We start from the raw sequence: 22,399 nt of genomic DNA, 5'->3' as shown, positions 1-22,399 counted from the left end.
AGGCTTCTAGAGAGAGCCTTTCCTGCTCTCTGTGGGTTCAGTAAATTATTTCCTTAAATCCTGGATAAGCCAGTATCATAAGGATAATAGGAGAGGCACGGGGAAATGACAATGAGTTGTCTAGAAAAGGGTCAAAATGATACTACATGTCCAGAGCTAGCCTGCCCCTCCTGCTGCACGCCTGGCTATGAGTTAGCAGAGTCACATCAGGTAATTGAGTTTGGTCTGTGCACACTTATTTTGTCACTGCCATAGGCACAAAATGTGGCAACGAGAGGGGACAGGATAGGATAGGCACTTGAAGAATATACTCCTGTGAAATAAGCCAAGTGTGTCCTAAAAGGATATGTCTATTCAGAACAAGACTGCTTACCCAAGCATCAGCCATAAACACTTGAAAGTACAGCTTTAAGATTCAAAAATAACCTTTCCAAATTTTGCTTACCTTCTGTGGCAAAATATTCCAGATGGCATGATGTTTCCTCCATGTACTTTGAATCTTTTGAAAGTCTTTCAAAAATTACATTATCCTATAAAATAGGGAAACACTGCTTGTGACCGGCAGACCCTTCAGGAAATCTCCCAGTCAGCATGCTAAACATGGCTTGGTTTAATTGTTTATCTAATGAACATGAAAATATCTGAGTGAGTAAGTAATATTAGACTCTTTGGCTGAGGCATGAGCTTTGAAAAAAGTGGGCTTGGACATGTCCAACAAACCAAAAGCTGTTATGTACCTTAAAAGGCAAGTAAAAACACCCTAGGACCCAGCAGAATGATCAAGGACATGACAGTGCTTAGGTTCACACGCAATTTGCAAACCCTCATCCTAAAGCGTGTACAGACTGAGTATCCCTTGTCTGAGTTGCTTGGAACCAGGAGTATTATAGATTTTGGATTTTTTTTTCAGATTTTAGAATAGGATTTGCATATACATGATGAAACATCTACAGGTTGGGACCCACATCTAAACACAAAATTCATTCATGTTCCACGTACACACAGCCTGCAGGTGATTCTATACAATGCATTTACTGTGCCTGCAGTTTGACTTATATGAGGTCAGGTGTAGAACTTTCCACTTATGTCAATGCTCAAAAGATTAAGATTTTGGAACATTTTGAATTTTTGAATTTTTGGATTAGAGATGCTCACAATATAAAATAAAAATGTTGATATAAAAATATTAGAGGTTTTTTCCTACAGAAACAGAAGGAGTAAAATACACATCCTAAGTTACTCAAGTACACCCATGCTTGACAATGCTGGGGTCCTCCTAATGGGGGTGGGGGGTAGGGGAGAAAGCATAACACACAAGGCACAACTGAACCCATTCCTTCCGAGAAACACACAAGTGCATAGAGCCCATCGCCTGTAACCATTTGCATGACTGATAGGCAGGGGTGGAGGTCTGGATGCACAGATAATCCATCAAATATGCTGTACATTGCAGAGTATCAGGACACTGATTTAAAAAACGAGTTTGGTTTAGGAGACAGGTTTGGAGATATGATAATTAAATTCCATAAAAATAAAATAACCCTTGCAGCGTTTTCATATTTGCACTGTTTTGTATTTACAGCCTTTGTCTCTCTGCCACCTCACTTGCTGGGATACTGAGAATACAATGGAAAATAAATACTAATTTTAAAAAATATATCACAGAACACATCTCAGTGATTTTAATTGAAGTTGCTATCATAAAATCAGAATTCTTTTATGGGTCCAGATACAATGCCTTTAGAAGTCCCATGCACTACTCATTCTTTAAAATCCTTAGTCTTAGTGTACTAAAACAAAACCACCTTTTCCCCCACAACTGGTAAAGATTAGTGAGATTTTCAACCAATAGTGACCCTGGGATAGTATTATATGCTTGACATAGTCTCATAAAATAAGTTTAAAAGTTCTTTCCCTCAACCCATATGACCACCATTTAACAGGATATAATTTTACAAGTAAGATTAAAAAATAAAAAATAAATAAAAAAATAAAAATAAAATAAAATAAAAATAAAATAAAATAAAAATCACATTGATTGGGAAGAATAGCTGCTAGAGATCCACCATCTACCAGATGACTTAAAGACTCTTGTACTTTACGGAGTCACAAGACATTGAGGGTAAAACTGGAATAAGAATTCATCCTCCACAGAGTTTGTCTCACATGCCAAACTGCTCCTTCTGAAACCAACATCCACCTGGGTGTTCACTGTGCACTAACTGCCTCTGTCATGCTGCCTCGAACCACAGTATATTCTGTGGCCTTGTCACTATGACATCAGGCCTGAAAGAGCTTTTCAACTTTGACCAAATGATTAGAGGGTGAGAAGATCAGCAATTAGGAAAAACAGCAGATTTAAGAAGTAATCAACAACCCTATGGTTTGGGAATGCTATGCAGATACTTACAGCTCCTTTACAGTATAGTCGAAGTTGTCCTGAAGGAGTTCGGACAATTACAGACATTCTTTTTCTGTCACTGTAAGAAAAAAAAAAGTCACTGGTCTGTTTTATGGGAAGAAATTATAAATGAATAGAAGGTGCCAGTTCAGCCTGGGGTCTTTTTCTGTCCTCTTCTCTCACTTCCTCACACATCTCTCATCATGGTCCATTTTCCACTCTCTGGGCTTCCATGGTTCCTATTGCCCAAATTCCTCCTCTTCTTGCTTTCACCCACTTTGGCAGGCTGGCCTCATCTCCCACCAGCCCTCTCATACACCACCAGGCTCACCGTGCACAAGACTCATCATTCTTCCTTCCTGACCACTCTTGCTACACCTTCCCTGTCATTTCATCCTTCTGAAACATATGCCAACCCCAGTGGGACCCAGACACCAATCTTTACGGACGCTTCATTTGATGATTCCCATTGGACTATAAGCTCCAAAGAATGGGGACATTAGATCTTCAGCTCTGCATAAATTCCACCATCCTGACCTGCAGGACTCTCTTACTTGGATTTGAATCCTTCCTCAGCTACCTTAGAAAATTCTCTAACTTGTGTTTCAATTTCTCAATAAATAAATTGATTACCAACCAACTACCCTAAAAGGATATCACAGGATTAAGTGGTATCAGGAAAATGATGAGTCGATTAAGACAGAACCACCACTATAACCACAAATGATATATCTGTTCCCTCTTCCTCTCCCACGGTCTTTTTAAAATACATTCTCATATCTCTATCCATATCCATTTGTTTTTATCTAACTCCCTTTATACTGACCATTAACTGATAGTTCCAGATAATGCAGCCACAAAGCAACACGGTCTCCAACAAGAAACTTTTGGGGAGCAGCATAAAGTCTAGAGAGATGTGTAGTATGTCTCTGACCACACATTTCCTACATGAACTATTCCTGTTCTTACCCATCCTGTCTTTCTCATTGAGTGTTCAAGGGCTACTGACCCACCAAATTAAAGCTTAAAGTCCTAAAAGTAAAGACTAGCACTGGAAAGACTTTCCTATAATGAGATAAAAATTGACCTTCATCAAACAGCTTATAAAACAGGACAAACTGTGAATCACTTAACAAAGGTTTTTGAAAAACCCTCTAATATCAATAACAGGAAAATAACCTTTTGAGGTAACAACAAAACCTTGCTCTAGCATGAACTATTAATGTTGAAATAGGAGAAGGAAACTAGCATTAAGATGTGGTTCCTCATAAGAAACCACGAATGCTTAAGGAGAACAAAAGAAACCAACAGAGGCTGTACCACCACCTCCAGAGTCAAGGAGCAGAGCCGCCCCCAGCATAAAGGAGGTGAACCTTGCAGGCTTCCATAACACCACCCCCAGTGCAGAGGAGGAGAGCCACATGGGCGTCAGCAGCACACAACTCTCCGACCCACCCACCTACCTACCCACCCATTGAAATAAGAAGACACGTAAAGAAGACTCAAAACCAGACTTGCAGATCACCTACAGCAACACCAAAGGGAAATGAAATGGAACAATCTGATACTCAACAACCTGGACTCCCTGAACTGGCAACGAAAGAGGATCTGGAAAAAATAAAATGAGAAATACTTTCTCAGATAACAGCAGAGATTGTGCCCATAGTACAAGACATGATTAATGAATCTAGAGCAGACATAGATTAAAAAAATAGAGGAGCTGAGGAAGATGATGGACTCACAACATAGGAAATAAATGGGATCCACAAAACAGATGTAAACAGATTTCCAAGAGACTAAAAACTCCACTGAAAGTTTATGCAGCAGAATGAGCCAATGTGAGGACAGAATTTCAGATATAGAAAATAAGATTGCAATTGGTGACCAGGAAAACAAAAATTGCTTTAAAATTGCAAGGGACGATGAGAAATCAATCCAGCAGCTGCTAGACGATGCAAAGAAGAAAAACATAAGACTGATTGGAGTCAATGAAGAAAGAGGAGAGAGAGTAGATGACATAAAAAAACTGTTCACAGAAGTGATGACAGAAAACTTCCCAAGCAGGGGAAAAGAACTTGACATACAGATAAGTGAGGCATATAGGACTCCAACTAGCTTGATCAAAAAAAAAAAATCTAAATATAGGCATATAATAGTTAAAATTCCAGAAACTCAACAGAAGAAAAAAATTCTACAAGCAATTAGACAAAAGAAACAAATCATATACAAAGGAAAACCCATCAGAATCACAGCAGAATTCTCAACACAAACGCTCAAGGCAAGAAGAGCTTGGAGTGACATATTTAAAGCCCTAAAGAAAAACAGTCTCCAACCCAGATTGATGTACCCTGTAAAACTATCTTTCAAAATTGATGGAGAAATAAGATACTTTCATGATAAAGAGCACCTTAGGAACTTCATGAATACAAAACCAGCATTCCAAAAAATTTTAGACAATATCCTAGGAAAAGAAAACAAGGATCACAACCCCAGGAAGCCCAGCAGAATCAATCCATTGGGCACGACAAGAAATTAAACGCAAAGGGGGAGAATCCAAAAAAAAGAAAAACCCAGGACAATGATAAGTCAATATGTATCAGTTATAACCATCAATGTGAATGGTCTGAATTCACCAATCAAAAGAAATGGACTGGCAGAATGAGTCAAGAAGCAAGAACCAGCAATATGTTGCATATAAGAAACATACTTATTTCAAAAAGAAACTCACAGACTGAAAGTTAAAGGGTGGAAAATAATACTCCATGCGACAGGAACCAAAAAAAGAGCAAAAGTAGCTATCCTCTTTGCAGATCAAGTGCATTTCAAACCAACACTGATTAAGAGAGACAAAGAAGGACACTACATCCTTGTAAAGGGAACAATCCAACAGGAAGAGATGACAATCATAAACATATATGCACCAAACACTAGTGCACCCACCTATACAAAACAAATACTAACAAACTTGAAAAATTAAATAAGCACTAAAACAATAGTAGTGGGGGACCTCAATGCCCCACTGTCACAAATAGATAGATCAATTAGACTAAAAATAAGCAACAAAATACTAGAACTCAATCAAACTCTTCAACAAATGAACTTAACAGATGTTTACAGAGTATCCCACCCCCACAAAATCAGAAAACACCTTCTTTTCAGCTGCACAGGGGTCATTGTCCAAAATAGACCATATACGTGCTCACAGAACATGTTTAAGTAAGTGCAAAGAAACTGAAGTTATCCCATGTATATTATCAGACCATAGTGCAATGAAATTGGAGACCAATAGCAAAAGAAACCACAAGACTTTCATAAACACATGGAAATTGAACAACACACTTCTGAATAACCAATGGGTCACAGAGGAAATTAAAGAGGAAATCAGACAGTTCCTTCAATTAAATGACAATGACAATACAACATATCGGAATCTATGGGACACAACGAAAACAGACTTACAAGGGAAATTCATAGCAGTGAATACTCATATTAGGAAAACAGAGTGAGACCAATTAAAAGACCTGATACTGAATCTCAAGCTTCTAGAAAAAGAAGAGCAGGACAACCCCAAAGCTCATACAAGGGAGGAAATTATAAAGATCAGAGGAGAAATCAATGCAATGGAGGCTAAGAGAATGATACAAAAAAATCAATGAAGCAAAGAGTTGGTTCTTCCAAAGAATCAACAAAATTGACAAACCCTTAGCCAACCTTATCAGAAAAAGAAAAGAAAAGGCCCAAATCCATGCTATTCGGAATGAGAAGGATGAAATTACAATGGACACAGCAGAAATCCAGAGGATCATCAGTACCTACCTTCCAGAACCTATACGCCAATAAGATGGAAAACACAGAAGAAATGGACAGATTCCTAGATACATATGAATTACCAAAGTTGAGGGAAGAAGACCTAAAAATTATAAATGACTCAATATCAACCAATGAAATTGAAAACATAATTAAAAACTTACCAACCAAGAAAAGCCAGGGTCCTGATGGCTTCAATGCTGAATTCTACAAGACATTTAGAGAGGAACTACTCCCACTACTGTTTAAACTCTTCAATGAAATTGAAAGGGAAGCAATACTCCCAAATTCGTTCCTGGAAGCAAGCATCACCTTGACCCCCAAAGCAGAGAAAGAACCAACCGAAAAAGAGAACTATAGGCCAATCTCACTAATGAACATAGATGCAAAAATCCTTAATACGATACTGGCAAATAGAATGCAGAAGATCATCAAGAAGATCATACACCCTGACCAAGTGGGATTCATCCCAGGGATGCAGGGATGGTTCAATATACGCAAATCAATCAATGTAATATACTATATCAGTAATGCCAAGGACAAAAACCATATGATCATCTCAATAGATGTAGAAAAAGCATTCAACAAAATCCAACATGCATTTATGATTAAAATCCTACAAAAAATTGGAATAGATGGTCTGTACCTCAATCTGATAAAAGCCATCTATGAAAAACCAACAGCCAATATCATACTAAATGGTCAAAACCTGAAATCCTTCACACTAATATCAGGAACAAGACAAGGATGTCCATTATCACCACTCCTGTTCAATATAGCTTTGGAAAGATTAGCCACAGCAATTAGACAAGAGAATGAACTAAAAGGAATAAAGATAGGAAAGAAAGAAGTCAAATTGTCACTATTTGCAGATGAAATGATACACTATGCAAAAGACCTCATGTGCTCACTTCGGCAGCACATATGCTAAAAATATAGAAGACCCCAAAAACTCCACCAAAAGTATTCTAGATTTAATAACCACATTCAGTAAAACAGCTGGATACAAGGTCAACACACAAAAATCAATAGCTTTCCTCTACATGAACAACAGACTCACTGAGAGAGAAATAGGGCAAACAATTCCTTTCACAATAGCATCCAAAAAACCGAAATACCTAGGAATCAACGTAACAAAAGAAATCAAAGACCTCTTATCTGAAAACTGTAGCACTCTAAAAAGAGAGATTGAATAGGCTATCAGAAAATGGAAAGACATCCCTTGTTAATGGGTAGGAAGGATCAACATAGTGAAAATGGCCATACTTCCAAAACTGCTACATAGATTCAATGCAATCCCAGTTGAAATCCCAGCAGCATACATCACAGACCTTGAGCAAAAAATCCAAAAATTCATTTGGAACAAGAAGAGACCTAGAATAGCAGAAGCAATTCTAGGCAACAGAGACATGGCAGGGGGTATCACAACCCCCATCTTCAAACTATACTACAAAGGTACTATGATAAAAAGAGCATGGTACTGGCAAAGAAACAGACCTGAGGACCAGTGGCACACATTGGAAGATGCAGAAACAACTCCAGACACACTCAGCCACCTCATCTTCGACAAAGGAGCCAAACGGCCTCACTGGAGGAAATATAGCCTCTTTAATAAATGGTGCTGGAAAAATTGGGTTTCAACTTGCCAAAAATTAAAACTAGACCTATATCTCTCACCATGCACTAAACTAAAATAAAAATGGATTAAAGATCTAAATATTAAACCAGAAACACTGAACTGGCTGGAACAGAGCTTAGATAGAACTCTTGAAGACATTGGTGTAGGAAAAGATTTTATGAACAAAACCTCAGCTGCCCATGAACTAGCACAAACAATCAACAACTGGGATCTCTTCTTATTAAAAAATCTTCTGCACAGCAAGAGAAGCCACCAACAATGTGAAGAGATAACCCACAATGTGGGAAAAAATTTTCACCTGCTGTTCTTCAGACAAAGGTCTACTATCTAGAATCTATAAAGAACTTAAAAAAAATCAGACCTTCCAAATTTGGGCATCTGAAATGAACAGATATTTCTCAGACAAAGAAGTAGAAATAGCAAATAAACATATGAAAAAATGTTCAACATCGCTGGTGATTCGAGAGATACAAATGAAAACAAGGCTGAGATTCCACCTCACTCCAGAAAGAATGGCTGCTATCATGAAATCAACCAATAACAAATACTGGTGGGGCTGTGGGGAAAGAGGAACACTGCTCCACTGCTGGTGGGAGTGTAGACTGGTGCAACCACTATGGAAATCAGTATGGAGATACCTGAAAGAACTAAGACTTGAAATCCCATTTGACCCAGCTATTCCCCTGCTGGGTATCTTCCCCAAAGAATTAAAAGAAGTACACCACAGTGATATATGCACACCTATGTTCATAGCAGCACAATTTGTAATAGCTAAAACTTGGAAACAGCCCAAATGCCCATCAACTGGAGACTGGATCAAGAAAATGTGGGGTTTTTTTATAAAATGGAGTACTACTCAGCCATAAAAAATGAGAAATTAGAGACATTTATAGCTCAGTGGATGCACATTGAGGCAATACTCTTAAGTGAAATAAATAGGACACACGTGTAAATACTGAATAGTTTCTCTAATGTGAGAAACTGAAAGTGTAAATAAGGACCAAAAGGTATAATATATAATGTGAAATAGGAAGAAAAATGGCAAAGGGGAAGGGGAAGTGGGATGGGTAGGAGAAAGGGAAGAAGGGAATGGGATTAGTATGAGAAAATGAGAAAAATGGAAACAAAGTCTTTGCATCAGGGATGGAGGGGTTGAAGGGAGGAAAGGGGAATGGGGAAAAAATAAGAACCAAGAGAGATTGTGTAAAGGTGCAAATTTCCAATGATGAATGTCATTATATTGTACACCTAAAATGTACCAATAAAATTAATTTTTTTAAAAAAAGATGATATAGTTAATAATATTGAAATTTTTTTAAAAAGAATCCAACAGATATTTCTAGGTCTTAAAAAAAACTGAGCTGAGTAGAATGCTCTGGAATATGTCCAAGAGAACCACCCTACATGGACAAGGTCTCTGATGGGACAAACTGATGGGAGTTGTCATCATTTGTCTGTTTTGCAGGCCCACAGAAGTTCTCAGGTGGCAGGAGGCATGATCTCAAGGGATCTGCTCAACGAGGATGGAAACACTCACACACTCCATCCATGTCGATGTGCCTGTCCCTCCCTGATTATGCAAGATCACCAGGCCCTGGAGTGCTAAGGGGAAGGGAGGACGTGGAAGTATATGTAACCCTTTGGAAAAAAATAAAGAGAATTCACCGACTTCACTTTCTTTCATTGAAGTCACAAATTCCCAGGAGAAAGGGGTTGATGGAGGTATATTTACCATATTTAATGCTTTTGCACTAATTATATCAAACAGTCATGCAAATATGCAGACGGAGTTGTTAAAATTTTAAGTGTATGAAAGAAAAACATACCTGGAAAATTCCAAGACATTAAGGATTCCAAATGTCTGTTCCTGTCCCATCTGCAGTAAAAAAAAAAAAAAAAAAGGCTTTTACCTGAGGTGCAAAACAGTAAAATCACATCTGCCCTCAATCATAAACACTCTCTTCCCACCCTCTAGCCTCTTGTAACTACCTCTTCACCCAGAGTAGTTTTCGAACAATCTGGTGGGATCACAGCGCCCTCTTCTGGTACAGCAGAAGTTTCTTTTTCTTCAGTTACCTTTATGGCTCAACATTTGGCTGGGACAGCCACAAAGTGATGACGCTAAAAGACCCAGCACCCTCAGAAACCGGGGGGCCAGTGATGCTAATGAATCCAGGATTTTATACATTTTTATAAAAGTCTATGCATATATCTTATTAGCATATGTCCCCAGAAGGATGAGAGCGCTCAATTTTCTGCCAGAAAACATAAGACTATTAAACTGAATAAGAGTCATAATGATCATAAATAGGCTCATGTGAGTTCTTATTAGGTTTTAATGCCAAATGACTGTTCCTCAGACTTAGAGAAAAAACTTGGAATTCAAAGACTTGGTGATTTAGAGTTGCAGATAAGGGATTATGAATACGCATCTGGTCTTAGGGCAATTAACAAATTAAATGCCCTCTTTCTTTGGATTCTCTCAGGTTAGAACATCAGTATTCACAATTTTTCCATCTGAAACAAGTTTTAGATTGTGTGCATACCATTTTCAAATTTTTAAATTTCATAACACATCATAATCAGTTTGAATCTGGTTCCTGCTACTAAGTAAATGACTTTTTTCTTTCTTTCTTTTTTTTTGGTACCAGGGATCAAACTCAGGACCTTGTGCTTCCAAGGTAGGCATTGTGCCACTGAGCTAAATCCCCAGTCCTAGCTGATGACTTTGTTATGAATGGTGACAACAGTAATCTCTTAGGCTTAACATAAGTAATCAATGAAATAACAAAAAAATTATCAAGTCCATGACTGAACCAATAAACATCTTCCCACCACAGTGCTGCACCCCATCTCACTGACCCTAAAGCACTCCTAATAGTCCATTTAACAGAGTTGTGTCAGTCTTTCATTCACCTCTGAATGTCCCAGGTCCCTGCTTCCCCAGACCGTCCCAACTCTGTCAGTTCCTGTTCAGAAAAGCCCTCCCTGCTCACTGCCACCAGCCACCTCCTCTCTGCCCCACTGTCACACCAGTCTCACACACACGCAGCACGTTTGTCAGCGGTCACAGTGATCAGCAAGGGCCCTCTGTGGAAGTGGCTGGTGATCAACTGGAGAATTTATGGATCAATTGTATCCCAGAATTAGGTCGAATAGAATTTTTTATTTATTATTTGTGAGACCCAACTAATCAGGCCATCTTTTTTACTCCCAGAAATAGGACATAAGACTTTAAAATAGCAAAGGGGAGCCAGTCCAGCATCTAACACTGTGACAACATGTCATAGGCTCTCTGCTCCCATGCTTCTCTGGCACTGCGAACCGAGCACAAGCAGCTCTTCTGCTCACGCTCAGACTACCAAAGCCCTCCCTCTTCCCACACCCCAATTCTGCAATGCAGGGACATGCAAGGAGCACCCCACACCTGAAAATCCTACCACCAGGGCTAAAAGTCTGCTCAACCCAAAAGAGAAAAAGACTTTTTTTTAAGTTACTATGAAGGAAATTCTATATTCAATCAGTACTTCATTCCACTAATAATGATTGCATATTTCCTTTAGCTAAATTCCCTCTGCTGATTGAAATAAAGTAAAAATAAACACAGTCTGGTCTCCATACTCCAAAAGAAACTGAAGATGCCAGGAGATAGGCACTTTGTATAAGGTACGATATAGTATAGGTTTTGATATTTTCTAAGTAAAAGGAAAAAACTGACTACTGTCAACTCAGGACAATACCAATTATACCACTTAGAAGTAAACTTCAAGTGCATTAAAAAGGTCTAGGGATTTAGGAATGCATGAGCTAAAAACTGTAACAATCCATCAGTTTTCCCCAAATTGAAAGGAGAGCAAGGGAAGACAGTGACCATCAGCAGGGCTTCAGGAGCCAGAGTGGCACGGCCGTTTTCACTGGTCATCAGTAACACCGGTGCTGTGCCAGTCCTCACCACCACTGTCACCTGTTGCCCATCCCATGGGTCTCTATTTGATTTTGTTCTTGATACAGACTGTGCATCCCTAATATGAAGATCCAAACTCCAAAATGTTTTCAGGACTGACATGCCAAAACAAGTGAAAAATCCCACACTTGACCTCCTGTGAGCAGTCACAGTCACAACACGGGCACACTACAATTACTATAAAAATGACTCTCAGAATGCGTGGAGAAGGTATCTACGAAACATAAATGCATTTCATGTTTAGAGTTGGGGCCCATTCCAGGGTATCTCTTTATGGGTATGCAAATATTTCAAAGTCTGAAAAAGAAACTGAAATCTGAATCACTTCTGGTTCCAAACATTTTGAATAATAGATACTCAATTATCCTATCACTAAATTTCTTCCTCTAGTCCTCAGGGAGGAAAAATAAAAAAATAAAATAAAAAACACAGAAACCCCTTGGCATCTGTAGGGAAACATAATAATATAAATAAAAAAGACCTTAAGCTTTAACCTTTATCTCTCACAAGGAGAGACAAAGCCCTCTGGATGGAGGGCCCCACTGCATACGAGCTCGTGGGTGCTGCAGCTACAGAGAAACATGGAACCTGCCTCAGAAATGTAGTCATTTTCCCAACTTTTGAGGAGAAGATTTGCAAAGCTCTTTGCCACAATGTTACATCAGTGTATTGAAGACTTGTAGGGAAGCATCTTTAAGGGAGAAATTATAGCAATGCAAAATAGATAGAAGCTCATACAATGACATAAAATCAAACAATTGAATATTTTGAGTTTATTTTTTCACTGAAAGGAAAAGAAAAATGTGGCCACAACATTCACAACAGACACACGATTTCAAACGTACAATCTTCCAAACAGTGGGAGATCTGCAATGTGCACAGATCGGGCTCTTACCGCTTCTATGATGACGGAGTATGGTGTTCTGGCTGTGAAGACAAAGCCCAGCTTCCTAGCTCCTTTCACCAAAGCAGCTTCATCTGTCAAGCAGAAGTTGGTGAAACACTCACTAATCCTGCATTGTGACAGGCTTCTGTTAAAGACCATTTTTCAAACTAAAACTCCTGGTGGCTAAGGAAGCCTCGTGTTACCATTCAGTAGTAAGTACTCAAGGGGCAAGAACCCTTGCTCTTCCTACCACCTGGGCCTGAAGTGAGCCCTTCCACAGGATTTGAAGATATGGGCTGAGAGCTAAATCACCAGTAGAAGAGTGATCTGCACTCCTGCTGCTTTCAGTGGCGTCAAGTTCTTCTAATCAACCTGATACTGTATTCACACTGACTAAACATCTCTTCCAAGCAAGGCCATGTTTTAGTTGTAGTACTGTGGGATTCAGAGACTCAGAAGTGGGCAAGGAGCAACTGCTCCAATACACAGTTTCCCCAGTGGCTGGAAAATCCATGACATGTGGCCTATGCAACCCTTTCTCTCTGGAAAGCTCTGCCAAACCCAGTAACTATTGCTGGGAAATGCCAGATGGCTCGGGTCCTTCCTGCCATCAAAGTGTCTTCAAGAAAGTCAGGAGAGCCCAGAACTAGCTCTTGCAAGTTTCACACCTGCAGCCCAATCTGGAAATGGTGTGGGGCCAGCAGCCCCTGGGGGGGCACGGCGCTGTTTACTTCCTCTCCCTCAAATCACCAGACACCCTCACCTCCGGGGTAGGGGCTGGAAGGGCGTATCCACCAAGAGCCCTCACCTGGGGAGGAGGCCTGGTAGATGATCTCATCTCCATCCTTCTCGGGAACAACAGTGTGGCACACAGCCAGCAGGGTAAGGAACTCCTGTATGCATGGGGCTGTAGGCTGTAAGCAAGAGACCATGTTAGCCCCTCAGTTACAATACTGATGTCCAGGGTGTAATCAAAATATATGGTAAATGCTTAAATGATTACTACAGTGGAGCAACCCACTTTCCGGTCCCCCTTCTGTCTCTCTTAGGCAGAAGCTTTCTTTCTCCCAATAAATTTTTCCTACTCTTAACCTCCATTGTTCCCAGAATTCGTTCTTTGATTTTAGAGAACACAAACTTGCGTTTCGGATGTCTAGTAGGTTGGGGAGTTAGATCTCTTCCCCCTATATCATTTTGGAGGTCCTCCACCGAGATTACTGGTCAGAGGTAAGAGTTCTCTTTCATAGGTTCTAACTTTGGTCTTTTTGCTTCATAGATTGTAATTTTTTATTTCATAGGCTCTGGCTATTTCACAGATTCTGGTTTTTGTTTCATAAATTCTGGCCTATGTTTCTATTTTTGTTTCAAAAGTGTCTTAATTTTAAGCTGTGTGCTTTAAATGTTTGCATTTCTTGTTTTTCTTATGCATTGTCTTTTGTTAAAATTACATTTTATTCTTATTTTGTATATGTTGCATTTGGACTTAGTTGCTTAAAAATATTGTAAAATGGGTCTCTTATAAAATTGTCTCAGACAAAGACAGCTCAGGCTTTCATCTGTCCCTTATAGAATGCCAAACAGTGGTTACTCTGCCAGCGAGTAATTGCCTTTAGGGCAGCTGCCACTCTCAAAGCAGAGGACAGGGTTTCTCCAGTTTCCCTCTGGTGAATCCTCACTCCCATTAACACTCATGGTGGGTGGGATGTTGACCGGAAAGGCAATTGGGTTCCTTTGGGAGACAGATCTCGGATTTGTGGAACTAGGGGAAACAGAGGTAACAACTGAGGGGTCGTGGCCAGGGCTGCTCTCTGGCGAATACCCAAAGGTCCCGCAGAAGAACCTAGCTCCCGACAGCCCGTCTGGGTAATCAGCAGAAAATCTCCACATCTCGTTCCTATCTGGACTCCTCAGTGAGGTGAAAGGGGAACTCTGTCAGTGATCATCAGATATCCTCTGTCTCAGAGTGGCCTGAAACGATGCTGGCAGAGCCCTTTCTTAAGCCTCTGTTAGGAGTTGAGCTACAGGTTTGGACTGCTTTCTCTACTACCAGTAAGACCTCTAGACAAATGTTTACATGCTAACTAGGATAGGGGACTATTTTCGTCAGCCTTTCTCTTCGTTCATGGATAGGAAGTTGATAAAGGCGCCTTTACTATGTAGATTGTGGCCGCTAGGAGGACCTATGAGTTTCAAATACTGAATGAATTTAAAATGGACCCTAAAGGAGTAGGCTTGTCATGCTGCTAATAAAAGTTGCCTAAATGGCTGGATAGACAACAGAAATGTCTCAGAGCTTTGTCTGCCCTAGGGCCCAGGGCAGAATCTCTGACTTAACATCTCTGGAGTTGATTTCTTTTGCAGAAAAAGTGCCCTAATTTGACTGTTGACTTATTTTCCTCTCTCTCTTTCAAGGAACTAGAAAATAGTGGTTTAAATCTCTTGGTTTGCTAGCAATACTTCCTTCTCTAAACATGATTGTTATGGCTGAAGTCAATTGTAACTTGTACTTTAAGAGTACCTACTGGAATAAAGATATGAGTTACCTGAGGAAGATAAGATCGTGTGCTGGTAAAGGGTAAATAGTCCAGTCCAGTTTTATTTTCTGGTTCTCTCTCCAGACAGTAGCTACCTACCCTGGAGTGGTATAAACCTTGGGGGACGTCCTGGGGACACCCTAGGGGGCACAGGAATCAAGCAGAGACTTACGGAATGCCATATTTTTTTCTCTTGTTTCAGATTAGGAGTTCTGTATCTGAACCTCTTACTCCTTTAGAAAGTACTAAGGAACAATCTAGTATTTCTCTACACCCTCGCGTGATGTGCCTACCTCCTAAAGCCAAGTACACAGAGGAAAGCACTATGATGCTATCTCACGATTAGAATTATACTGTAAAAGAGAGAAAATGGTCAAAATCATCTTATGTTGAGATTTTCTTTACATTATGAAGTAATTCTTGCTTGTGTTCAAATGTAAATGTGGGCCATAGAAAAATGAGAGACACCTCACCCTTAAGACCTTCAGTACCTCTAAGCCTGAGACTACTCCTCGCCCTTTAGAACCTGAAAACAAAGTTTCCAAGACAACTTTAAACCTTGACCACCAGGTGCGGAGAGTGGAGTTTCTAGGCCAGCCATAATTAAAACCTCCATGAAGCTGTATCTATTCTTAGCTAAATTCTTCAGGTCCCTCAAAGACAACATCCCTTGCAGGAAGTAAATGTCACATATGGGACTACCTGTGTTCACGTGTCTCTTCTCTCAGTGATCTAAGACAGATCAAATGAGATTTAAGAAGTTTTCAGATTGCCCTGATATGCACATTGAGGTCTTTAGAGGACTTATTCAGACCTATGGACTAGAGTAGAAAGATATAACGTTGCTCTTAAATCAAATATTGATTTCTAGTGAGAGACAAGTAGTATTACAAGCTGCTATGACATGTAGGGACAAATATTATCTTAATTTTGGAAGCTCAAAAGACAGGCAGCCAGGGGAATAACTGATTCCTACTGGGACAAAAGCAGTTCCTGTATAAGACCCCCACTGGCCTGCCAATCAGATAGGAGATTAAATAGAAGACATTTTCAGGCATGTATTCTTGAAGGTCTAAGAAACATGAGAACTAAGCCCTTCAGTTAATTTAAATTGTCAACTATTTATCAGGAAAAAAGCTGAGAATGTCCCAGGATCCTGATTTGATAAAAGGAAATACTGTAGTTTTTCCCAAGTCACAGTCTTGCCATATGTAGATGGTATGCTGTTATGTGCCCCCTCAGAAGAGCGTTCTAGCCAAGACATCTGCTCTGCTGAATTTTCTAACAGACAGGGGTTATGATGTTTCTAGATCTAAGGCACAGCTTTGCGGCCTTGAGGTAAAATATTTAGGTCTTATATCTAAGGGAACCCAAAGACTGGGGAAAAAAAGAATTAAACTGATTCTTTCCTTTCCACAGCCCAAGACTCTAAAACAGTTAAGGAGATTCTAAAAATAACAGGCTTTTGTGGCCTTCGGATAACAGGACATAGTGAGATTGCGTGACCCCTCTATTAGCTTATAAAAAAAAAAAAAAGACAGCCATATTTTAACCTGGGAACCTAGTTCCCAGACCGAATTCCAGAAGCTCAAACAAGCACTTCTAAGTGCCTGCCACAGGACACCATTTCAGTCTGTATGTTAATAAAAGGTGAAACGTGGCTTTGGGAGTGTTTCTACAACATCAGGGAGATGCTCAACAGCCTGCAGGGTATTTAAGTTGTAAATTAGATATTATAGATTCAAAATAATTTACTTTAAAAAAGCCCTAAACAATATAGTTAGAACACATTTATTCTCTCTCAAGAGGCAAAAAAGCAGCCATTTGAGTTCTTTGATTATTGGTTTGATTTTCCTGCTTGCTAATTCAGTTGGAGTCAATCATAGCTTTTGTCTCTAGAAACATGTTTTGCTAAGGATTGCAGATCCACTCTGGAAAAGCTCCTGATGTTAAATGTCCTTCTACACCTGAGATGGTTAAGATTTTGTTCTTGTGCCACACTTAAAGGCACTCTTCTGTCCCTTCTCCACTGCCCTGCCCCTGAGAAATAACACATTTTTCAACAGTGTTTGGTTCGAGGCACTTCCCTCTTCTGTGGCTGCTGGATTTCAAGACAAAGCTTCCAGAATGGTGAGTCTCCCCTCCTTGGAATCCCTCCAGAGTAAAGCTGACCTTCATTTATCTCTGGGCCATACAGAAAACTGGTCTAGGTTTAATCCTGAAACTCTCAAGAAATAAATGTACAGTTTTAGTCCAGATTTATCTGCCTTTCAGCCCTCAGGCAAAATTAGAGAATGGTAAGAACAACAGGTAACCTGGCTCTGGCCACTTCCTCACCTCTAGTCAGCTGCCACTGGCACTGGATGAGATAAAGTCTAAGGGGCACCTTAGATTGGGCACAGAACAAGAGGGATAGACAGGGATGCCTTCTTTCCCTTTATTTCTTTTCGAAATGGGGAAAACTGTCCTAGGTAGACATCTGCAGCACAGCAGGTTGGAGCCTTGGCAGGCCTTCTTCCCTGACTGCATGGAATTCATACTTAGCTCCAAAGAGTGTCACCTAGTCTCTTCTACATGCAAACCTGGCCTGAGCAGACCCCCACTGGAGATAGGTAAAATACCTTTAATGGTCTGCCCCTTTAGAGGAAACAATTACATGAGGCTGTCAAACAACAGTGGCCAGATAAAGAAGATGTGTTTCATTTAATAAAATGGAGTACTACTCAGCCATAAAGAACAAGAAACTAAAGACATTTACAGCTAAATGGATCCATATTGAGGCCATACTCTTACATGAAATAAATAGGACACACGTGTGTAAATACCGAATAGTTTCTCTAGGGTGAGAAACTGAAAGTGTAAATAAGGATTAAAATGATTAAAATGAATAATTGATAATTTGAAATAGGAAGAAAAGGTCCAAAGGCGTAGGGGAAGTGGGAAGGGAAGGGGAAAGAAGGGAAAGGAAAAATTATAAGAAAAGAAAAAAATGAAAATGAAATCTATGTAAATAGGGAAGGGTGGAGGGGTGAAGGGAGCACAGGTAATGGGGAAAAAATAAGAACCAAGATATATCATGTACAGGTACAAGCACCCAATGATAAATGTAAACGTATTGAATACCTAAAATGTACCAATAAAAGAATTTAAGGAAAAAAAAAAAAAAAGCAACCATGAGAAGCCTGTATAGCTGGGTATTCCAGTCAGATAAACCATCAGGTTAGGGCCCATCTTAAAATGGTCTTTGCTTTCATGGGTGCAAAAGATTTTTATTCTTTTTGATTCTTATTATAAGAGATCTCTGTTAATTGATCTACAAAGTTCTGACTAGTCTTTTGTATAGTTATAAACCTAAAAATTATAAGTTATTTAGTTCAACTTGGCCAAATTCATCTGAGTGCACTCTGGTTTATAAACAAGTTGTCTTATGTGTCTATCTGTCTATTCAATTTGTTACAACACATAGAGCTGTTATGTTTGAGCTTTTTTCCTTTGGTATTTTGGATTTTTAAAGATGTTTGTCTGTAACTCAAGTTGGTTTATAAAGAAATATAATTAAAGACATGCTTCCCCCAGGTTGCCAAATGATCCAAATAATGTCAACTGGTTTTAAAAATACAGTACATATTGTTGTTTATATATAATATGGGGAATCTTTCATTGGCTTTGTGTCCTCCAGACTCAAAGCTATACAGCTACCAACAGGACAATGCTTGGCGCCTGTCAAAGGCCTTTAGATAGACTTTCTGTAGAGTAACTCTGACTGCTGATCACAACTACGACCCTCTTCAGCTTGTAAGTAGCCAGAACCATCTTCACCCTTTGCCCCTCACAGCAGTTAGGGGTCCTTCTTCAGAGGAGGGAATACTGCAGATAGGTAAGTTAATTAGATATCTTGTAGGCAGTTAGACAGGGCCAGCCCACAACCAGCCAAAATGGAGGACAGTGAAGACATATTCACTGAAGGCCAGCATTGTAAAAGGAGAGAAATTAGCACACCCGTGTAGGATGAATAGCAGTGACTGATATTCTAAACAGGTGTCAATCACCTCGGTGGGGGGCCAAGGTCTTAACCCAGCCTCTCCAGGAAATATCCCCGACCCGCACCCTTACTGAAAACTCTTGTAAGCTTGCTACATGACTTGCTTCCCCATTTGATCCTCATTTGGTCAGTATTACCTGGGTGACTGTACTTGTAATCTTATTGGTTAGTTGTGGTTTTGTCCCACCTCATGCCCACCTTGTAAATTTCCATTGGGTCTTATAGTTTTGTTCCACTTTGTACCCGCCTCACCACATGGCTTTGCTGTATAAAACATCTTTGCAATGTAGGGTGGGTGGGCAACCCACTTTCCGGTCCCCCTTCTGTCTCTCTTAGGCAGAAGCTTTCTTTCTCCCAATAAAGTTTTCCTACTCTTAAAAAGAAACTTACTATAGTAAAAGACATATGGTTGCCTCAAAATACTCCCCCTTGCTTTACACACACTTATCCCACCCTTCTTGCCACTGTCTAAAGCAGTTCTAGAAGTCTTCTTTTGTGAGTATCTTTATGAGGTGTGATTAAAATGCTACTGCCCAGTGCCATCCAACAGAAAAGCAGGCTCCAAAAACACTGCAGTGTGTCTTTATTCACCTTACTCACCAGAGCTGGCACTGTGTGACTTCTGGCTCTTCTCTAAAGCAAAAATGACCATGAAAGGTAAACATTTTGAATGGATTCAGGACATCAAGGCATTCATAACAGGACAGCTAAAGACACTAATGAAAAAGGACTTTCACAACTGCTTCAGAAAGTGGCAAAGGTGATGGAATAAGTGTTCAAGTGAAGGGGAGTATAACATTCACTGTATTTTTAAAATCACACCTCGTACATTGGGACTGGATGCAAGTCATTCCCTGCTTTAAATCCAGTAATAGTTCCCTGCTGTCCCAGCACAGGGCCCAGATCCTAAACGGGACCCCATGCTCCCCATGACCTGACACCAGCTCTCCATCTACTCCACCTCCTGTCACTCTGGTCAGATGTCCTTTCCCACTGCCCCATTGCTGCAGCCCTCCCGAGCTGGTACTTGGTTCTCCCATACACTCATCCCGTGGATTCAGTACAGCAGTCACTGCATCAGTTCTAAGTCTCAGAACTTGGCAGCTGAGTGCCACCTATGGCCCCAGGGGAGAACCAAGAGCAGCAGTGAGTTCCCTGCAACTGCCACAGCCCTAGCCCCTTCATGGCCCACATCCCCATGTTCCTGCTACCTATGTTCATGCTCCCCACTTCTGTAAGGTGCTGGGCAAGCAGGTTATCTGCCTGCCCCACAGATGTATCCCCAATGCCAGCAAGCAGAAGACACTGAGCCTACATGGGATCACCGAAACACACACACTCCTGGTCTTTCCATCTGCTCACGGACATCTGTTCTACAACATGTTTGATCTTTAACTTTACGATCTTTGAGAGAATCTGACCGCTGCCATTCTGAGCTGAACAGAGATCACATTAACCTCCCCACACACACTTGTGCCTGTGTATCTGCTACAAAGCATGAGTTGATAAGGCCCAGTAACCAGACATGTAATCCATAACTCCCCTCATTACTCAGCCCTGCGCTTGACAAGTAAAAGCAACTCCCTGTGCATTCGAAAGCCTTGTCCCTAACAAGTAACCATAGGTCCTTTTCACTGAAACCTCCACACTTATGCCCATGACCCAATAAAAACTCTACAGCCTGTATGAGAGTAGCCTGTCTAGTCTCTAGTGCTAAAGTGGTCCTTCTCTAGTTTGTTGTGAAATAAAACCTGTCCTTTGAGCTCATACCTCTATTTATTTTCCTCTTTCCTAACAATCTCAATACGTGTAAGGCAGGGCATCCCTCACGCATTACTATAAAAAACAATGACAAGGCCGGGGATTTAGCTCAGTGGTTCTGCCTCCTGCCTTGCAAGTGCAAGGTCCTGAGTTCGATCCCTGGTACCAAAAAAAAAAAAAAAAAAAGACAACCAAAATTGCCCTAGATATGGATTTAATTGATTGCGCCTATCTTCCTCAGAAAGAAATAATCCCACAATTTTCATTGAAATTAGACTATTTATATAATAAGCAGGAAAATGAAGATCTAACACTGCCCTTCCCATCTAAGAATACAATGTGTCTTCCTATTCACTAATGGCTTCTAAATCTTGTAGTAAGACATAGTATTATCTTATTAATTTTTATTTGTTTAAAAAATACTTGAACTCTAACATTTTGGCAATTCTTTTAAGATTATGGTGCACAGTTATTAGTTAACTAATGTTATTCTTTAATTTGTTATGAAATTTTGCTTTTTTTCATAGAGGTAAGAAGAGTGTTTTAATAATATTTTATTTATTAATATCTACTTGTGTTACATTGAAATAAAAGTTTCAAAAAAGAAAACAAATACTTGAGTAACGGCTGTCAATGAAGCACTGTGTTCAATAATACAACAGTGGGCCATGAATTTGGCTGTGAATTTGCCATGGGTACCTGTACTAAGCACCAACAGATCAAATCAATATTGAGTTTAATCATATTGACTGAACCTTAGCAGGTTGCAGGAAGCCCTGTGGCCAATTAGCTAATATTAGGCTGTACCCAAATAACTAGTTAATCTGGAAAGATAGGTTGATTGACTAAGATGTAGCCAATTAGATTGTTTTTCTATGCCTCACTTCTGTTTTTCTATAAATGCTGTCAGATTACATTGTTAGTTGGAGTTCATAGCACCTGCCCTGGTTCTGAGAGATGCCTGATTTTCAATAAGCCACCCTCCTCCTTCCTATGCTGGGGGTTAGTCTTGGGCACTCATACATGCTAGGCAAGGGATCTGTGAGTCAGCTATACCTCTAGCCCTCAATTTTTTTTATATGCCTTATTTTGTTTTTCTTTGCTCAAATAGACTTACTAAATTTAATTGGGCTAAGGAATTTTCCTTTTTACAATTGTATGACATGTTTAATCTATTGTTTAAATTTTTTTTAATAAACTACATTTTTTTCTCAGTGCTAAGAATGGAACCTGGGATTTTATAAATGCTGGGCAAGCACTGTACCACTGAGCTACGCCCCAACCTTCTGTCGCTTTTATACTATGAAGGGAATCTGATTTCCATTGTTATTTCACAGTGGTTTATTCTTGCCAAATAAGTTTTTG

At 39.9% G+C, this 22,399-nt stretch overlaps 1 protein-coding gene across 12 annotated transcripts in view; it reads right to left on the bottom strand.

Annotated features, from left to right (window-relative positions):
* Atp8a2 (ATPase phospholipid transporting 8A2) overlaps positions 1 to 22,399 on the bottom strand; it is a 641,036-nt gene that overhangs the window by 425,124 nt on the left and 193,513 nt on the right. For all 12 annotated transcript variants that reach the window (XR_015446599.1, XR_015446600.1, XR_015446601.1 and 9 more), the window contains 5 exons: positions 13,506 to 13,611; positions 12,707 to 12,789; positions 9,674 to 9,723; positions 2,411 to 2,480; positions 446 to 530 (listed from right to left, as the gene is read on the bottom strand). Coding sequence is in view for 9 of the 12 variants with exons in the window: in XM_087199399.1 (XP_087055525.1) it covers positions 446 to 530; positions 2,411 to 2,480; positions 9,674 to 9,723; positions 12,707 to 12,789; positions 13,506 to 13,611 (394 nt within the window). In the remaining 3 variants the exon portion in view is untranslated. The remainder of the gene's footprint in view (positions 1 to 445; positions 531 to 2,410; positions 2,481 to 9,673; positions 9,724 to 12,706; positions 12,790 to 13,505; positions 13,612 to 22,399) is intronic.

Source organism: Heterocephalus glaber, unplaced genomic scaffold (genome assembly GCF_053883595.1).
Source record: "Heterocephalus glaber isolate CG9 unplaced genomic scaffold, H.glaber_assembly_v1.0 deba00001719, whole genome shotgun sequence".
NCBI lineage: Eukaryota > Metazoa > Chordata > Mammalia > Rodentia > Bathyergidae > Heterocephalus > Heterocephalus glaber.
The sequence above is the reverse complement of the archived record's forward strand: the minus strand, read 5'-3'. Positions and strand labels throughout refer to the sequence as shown.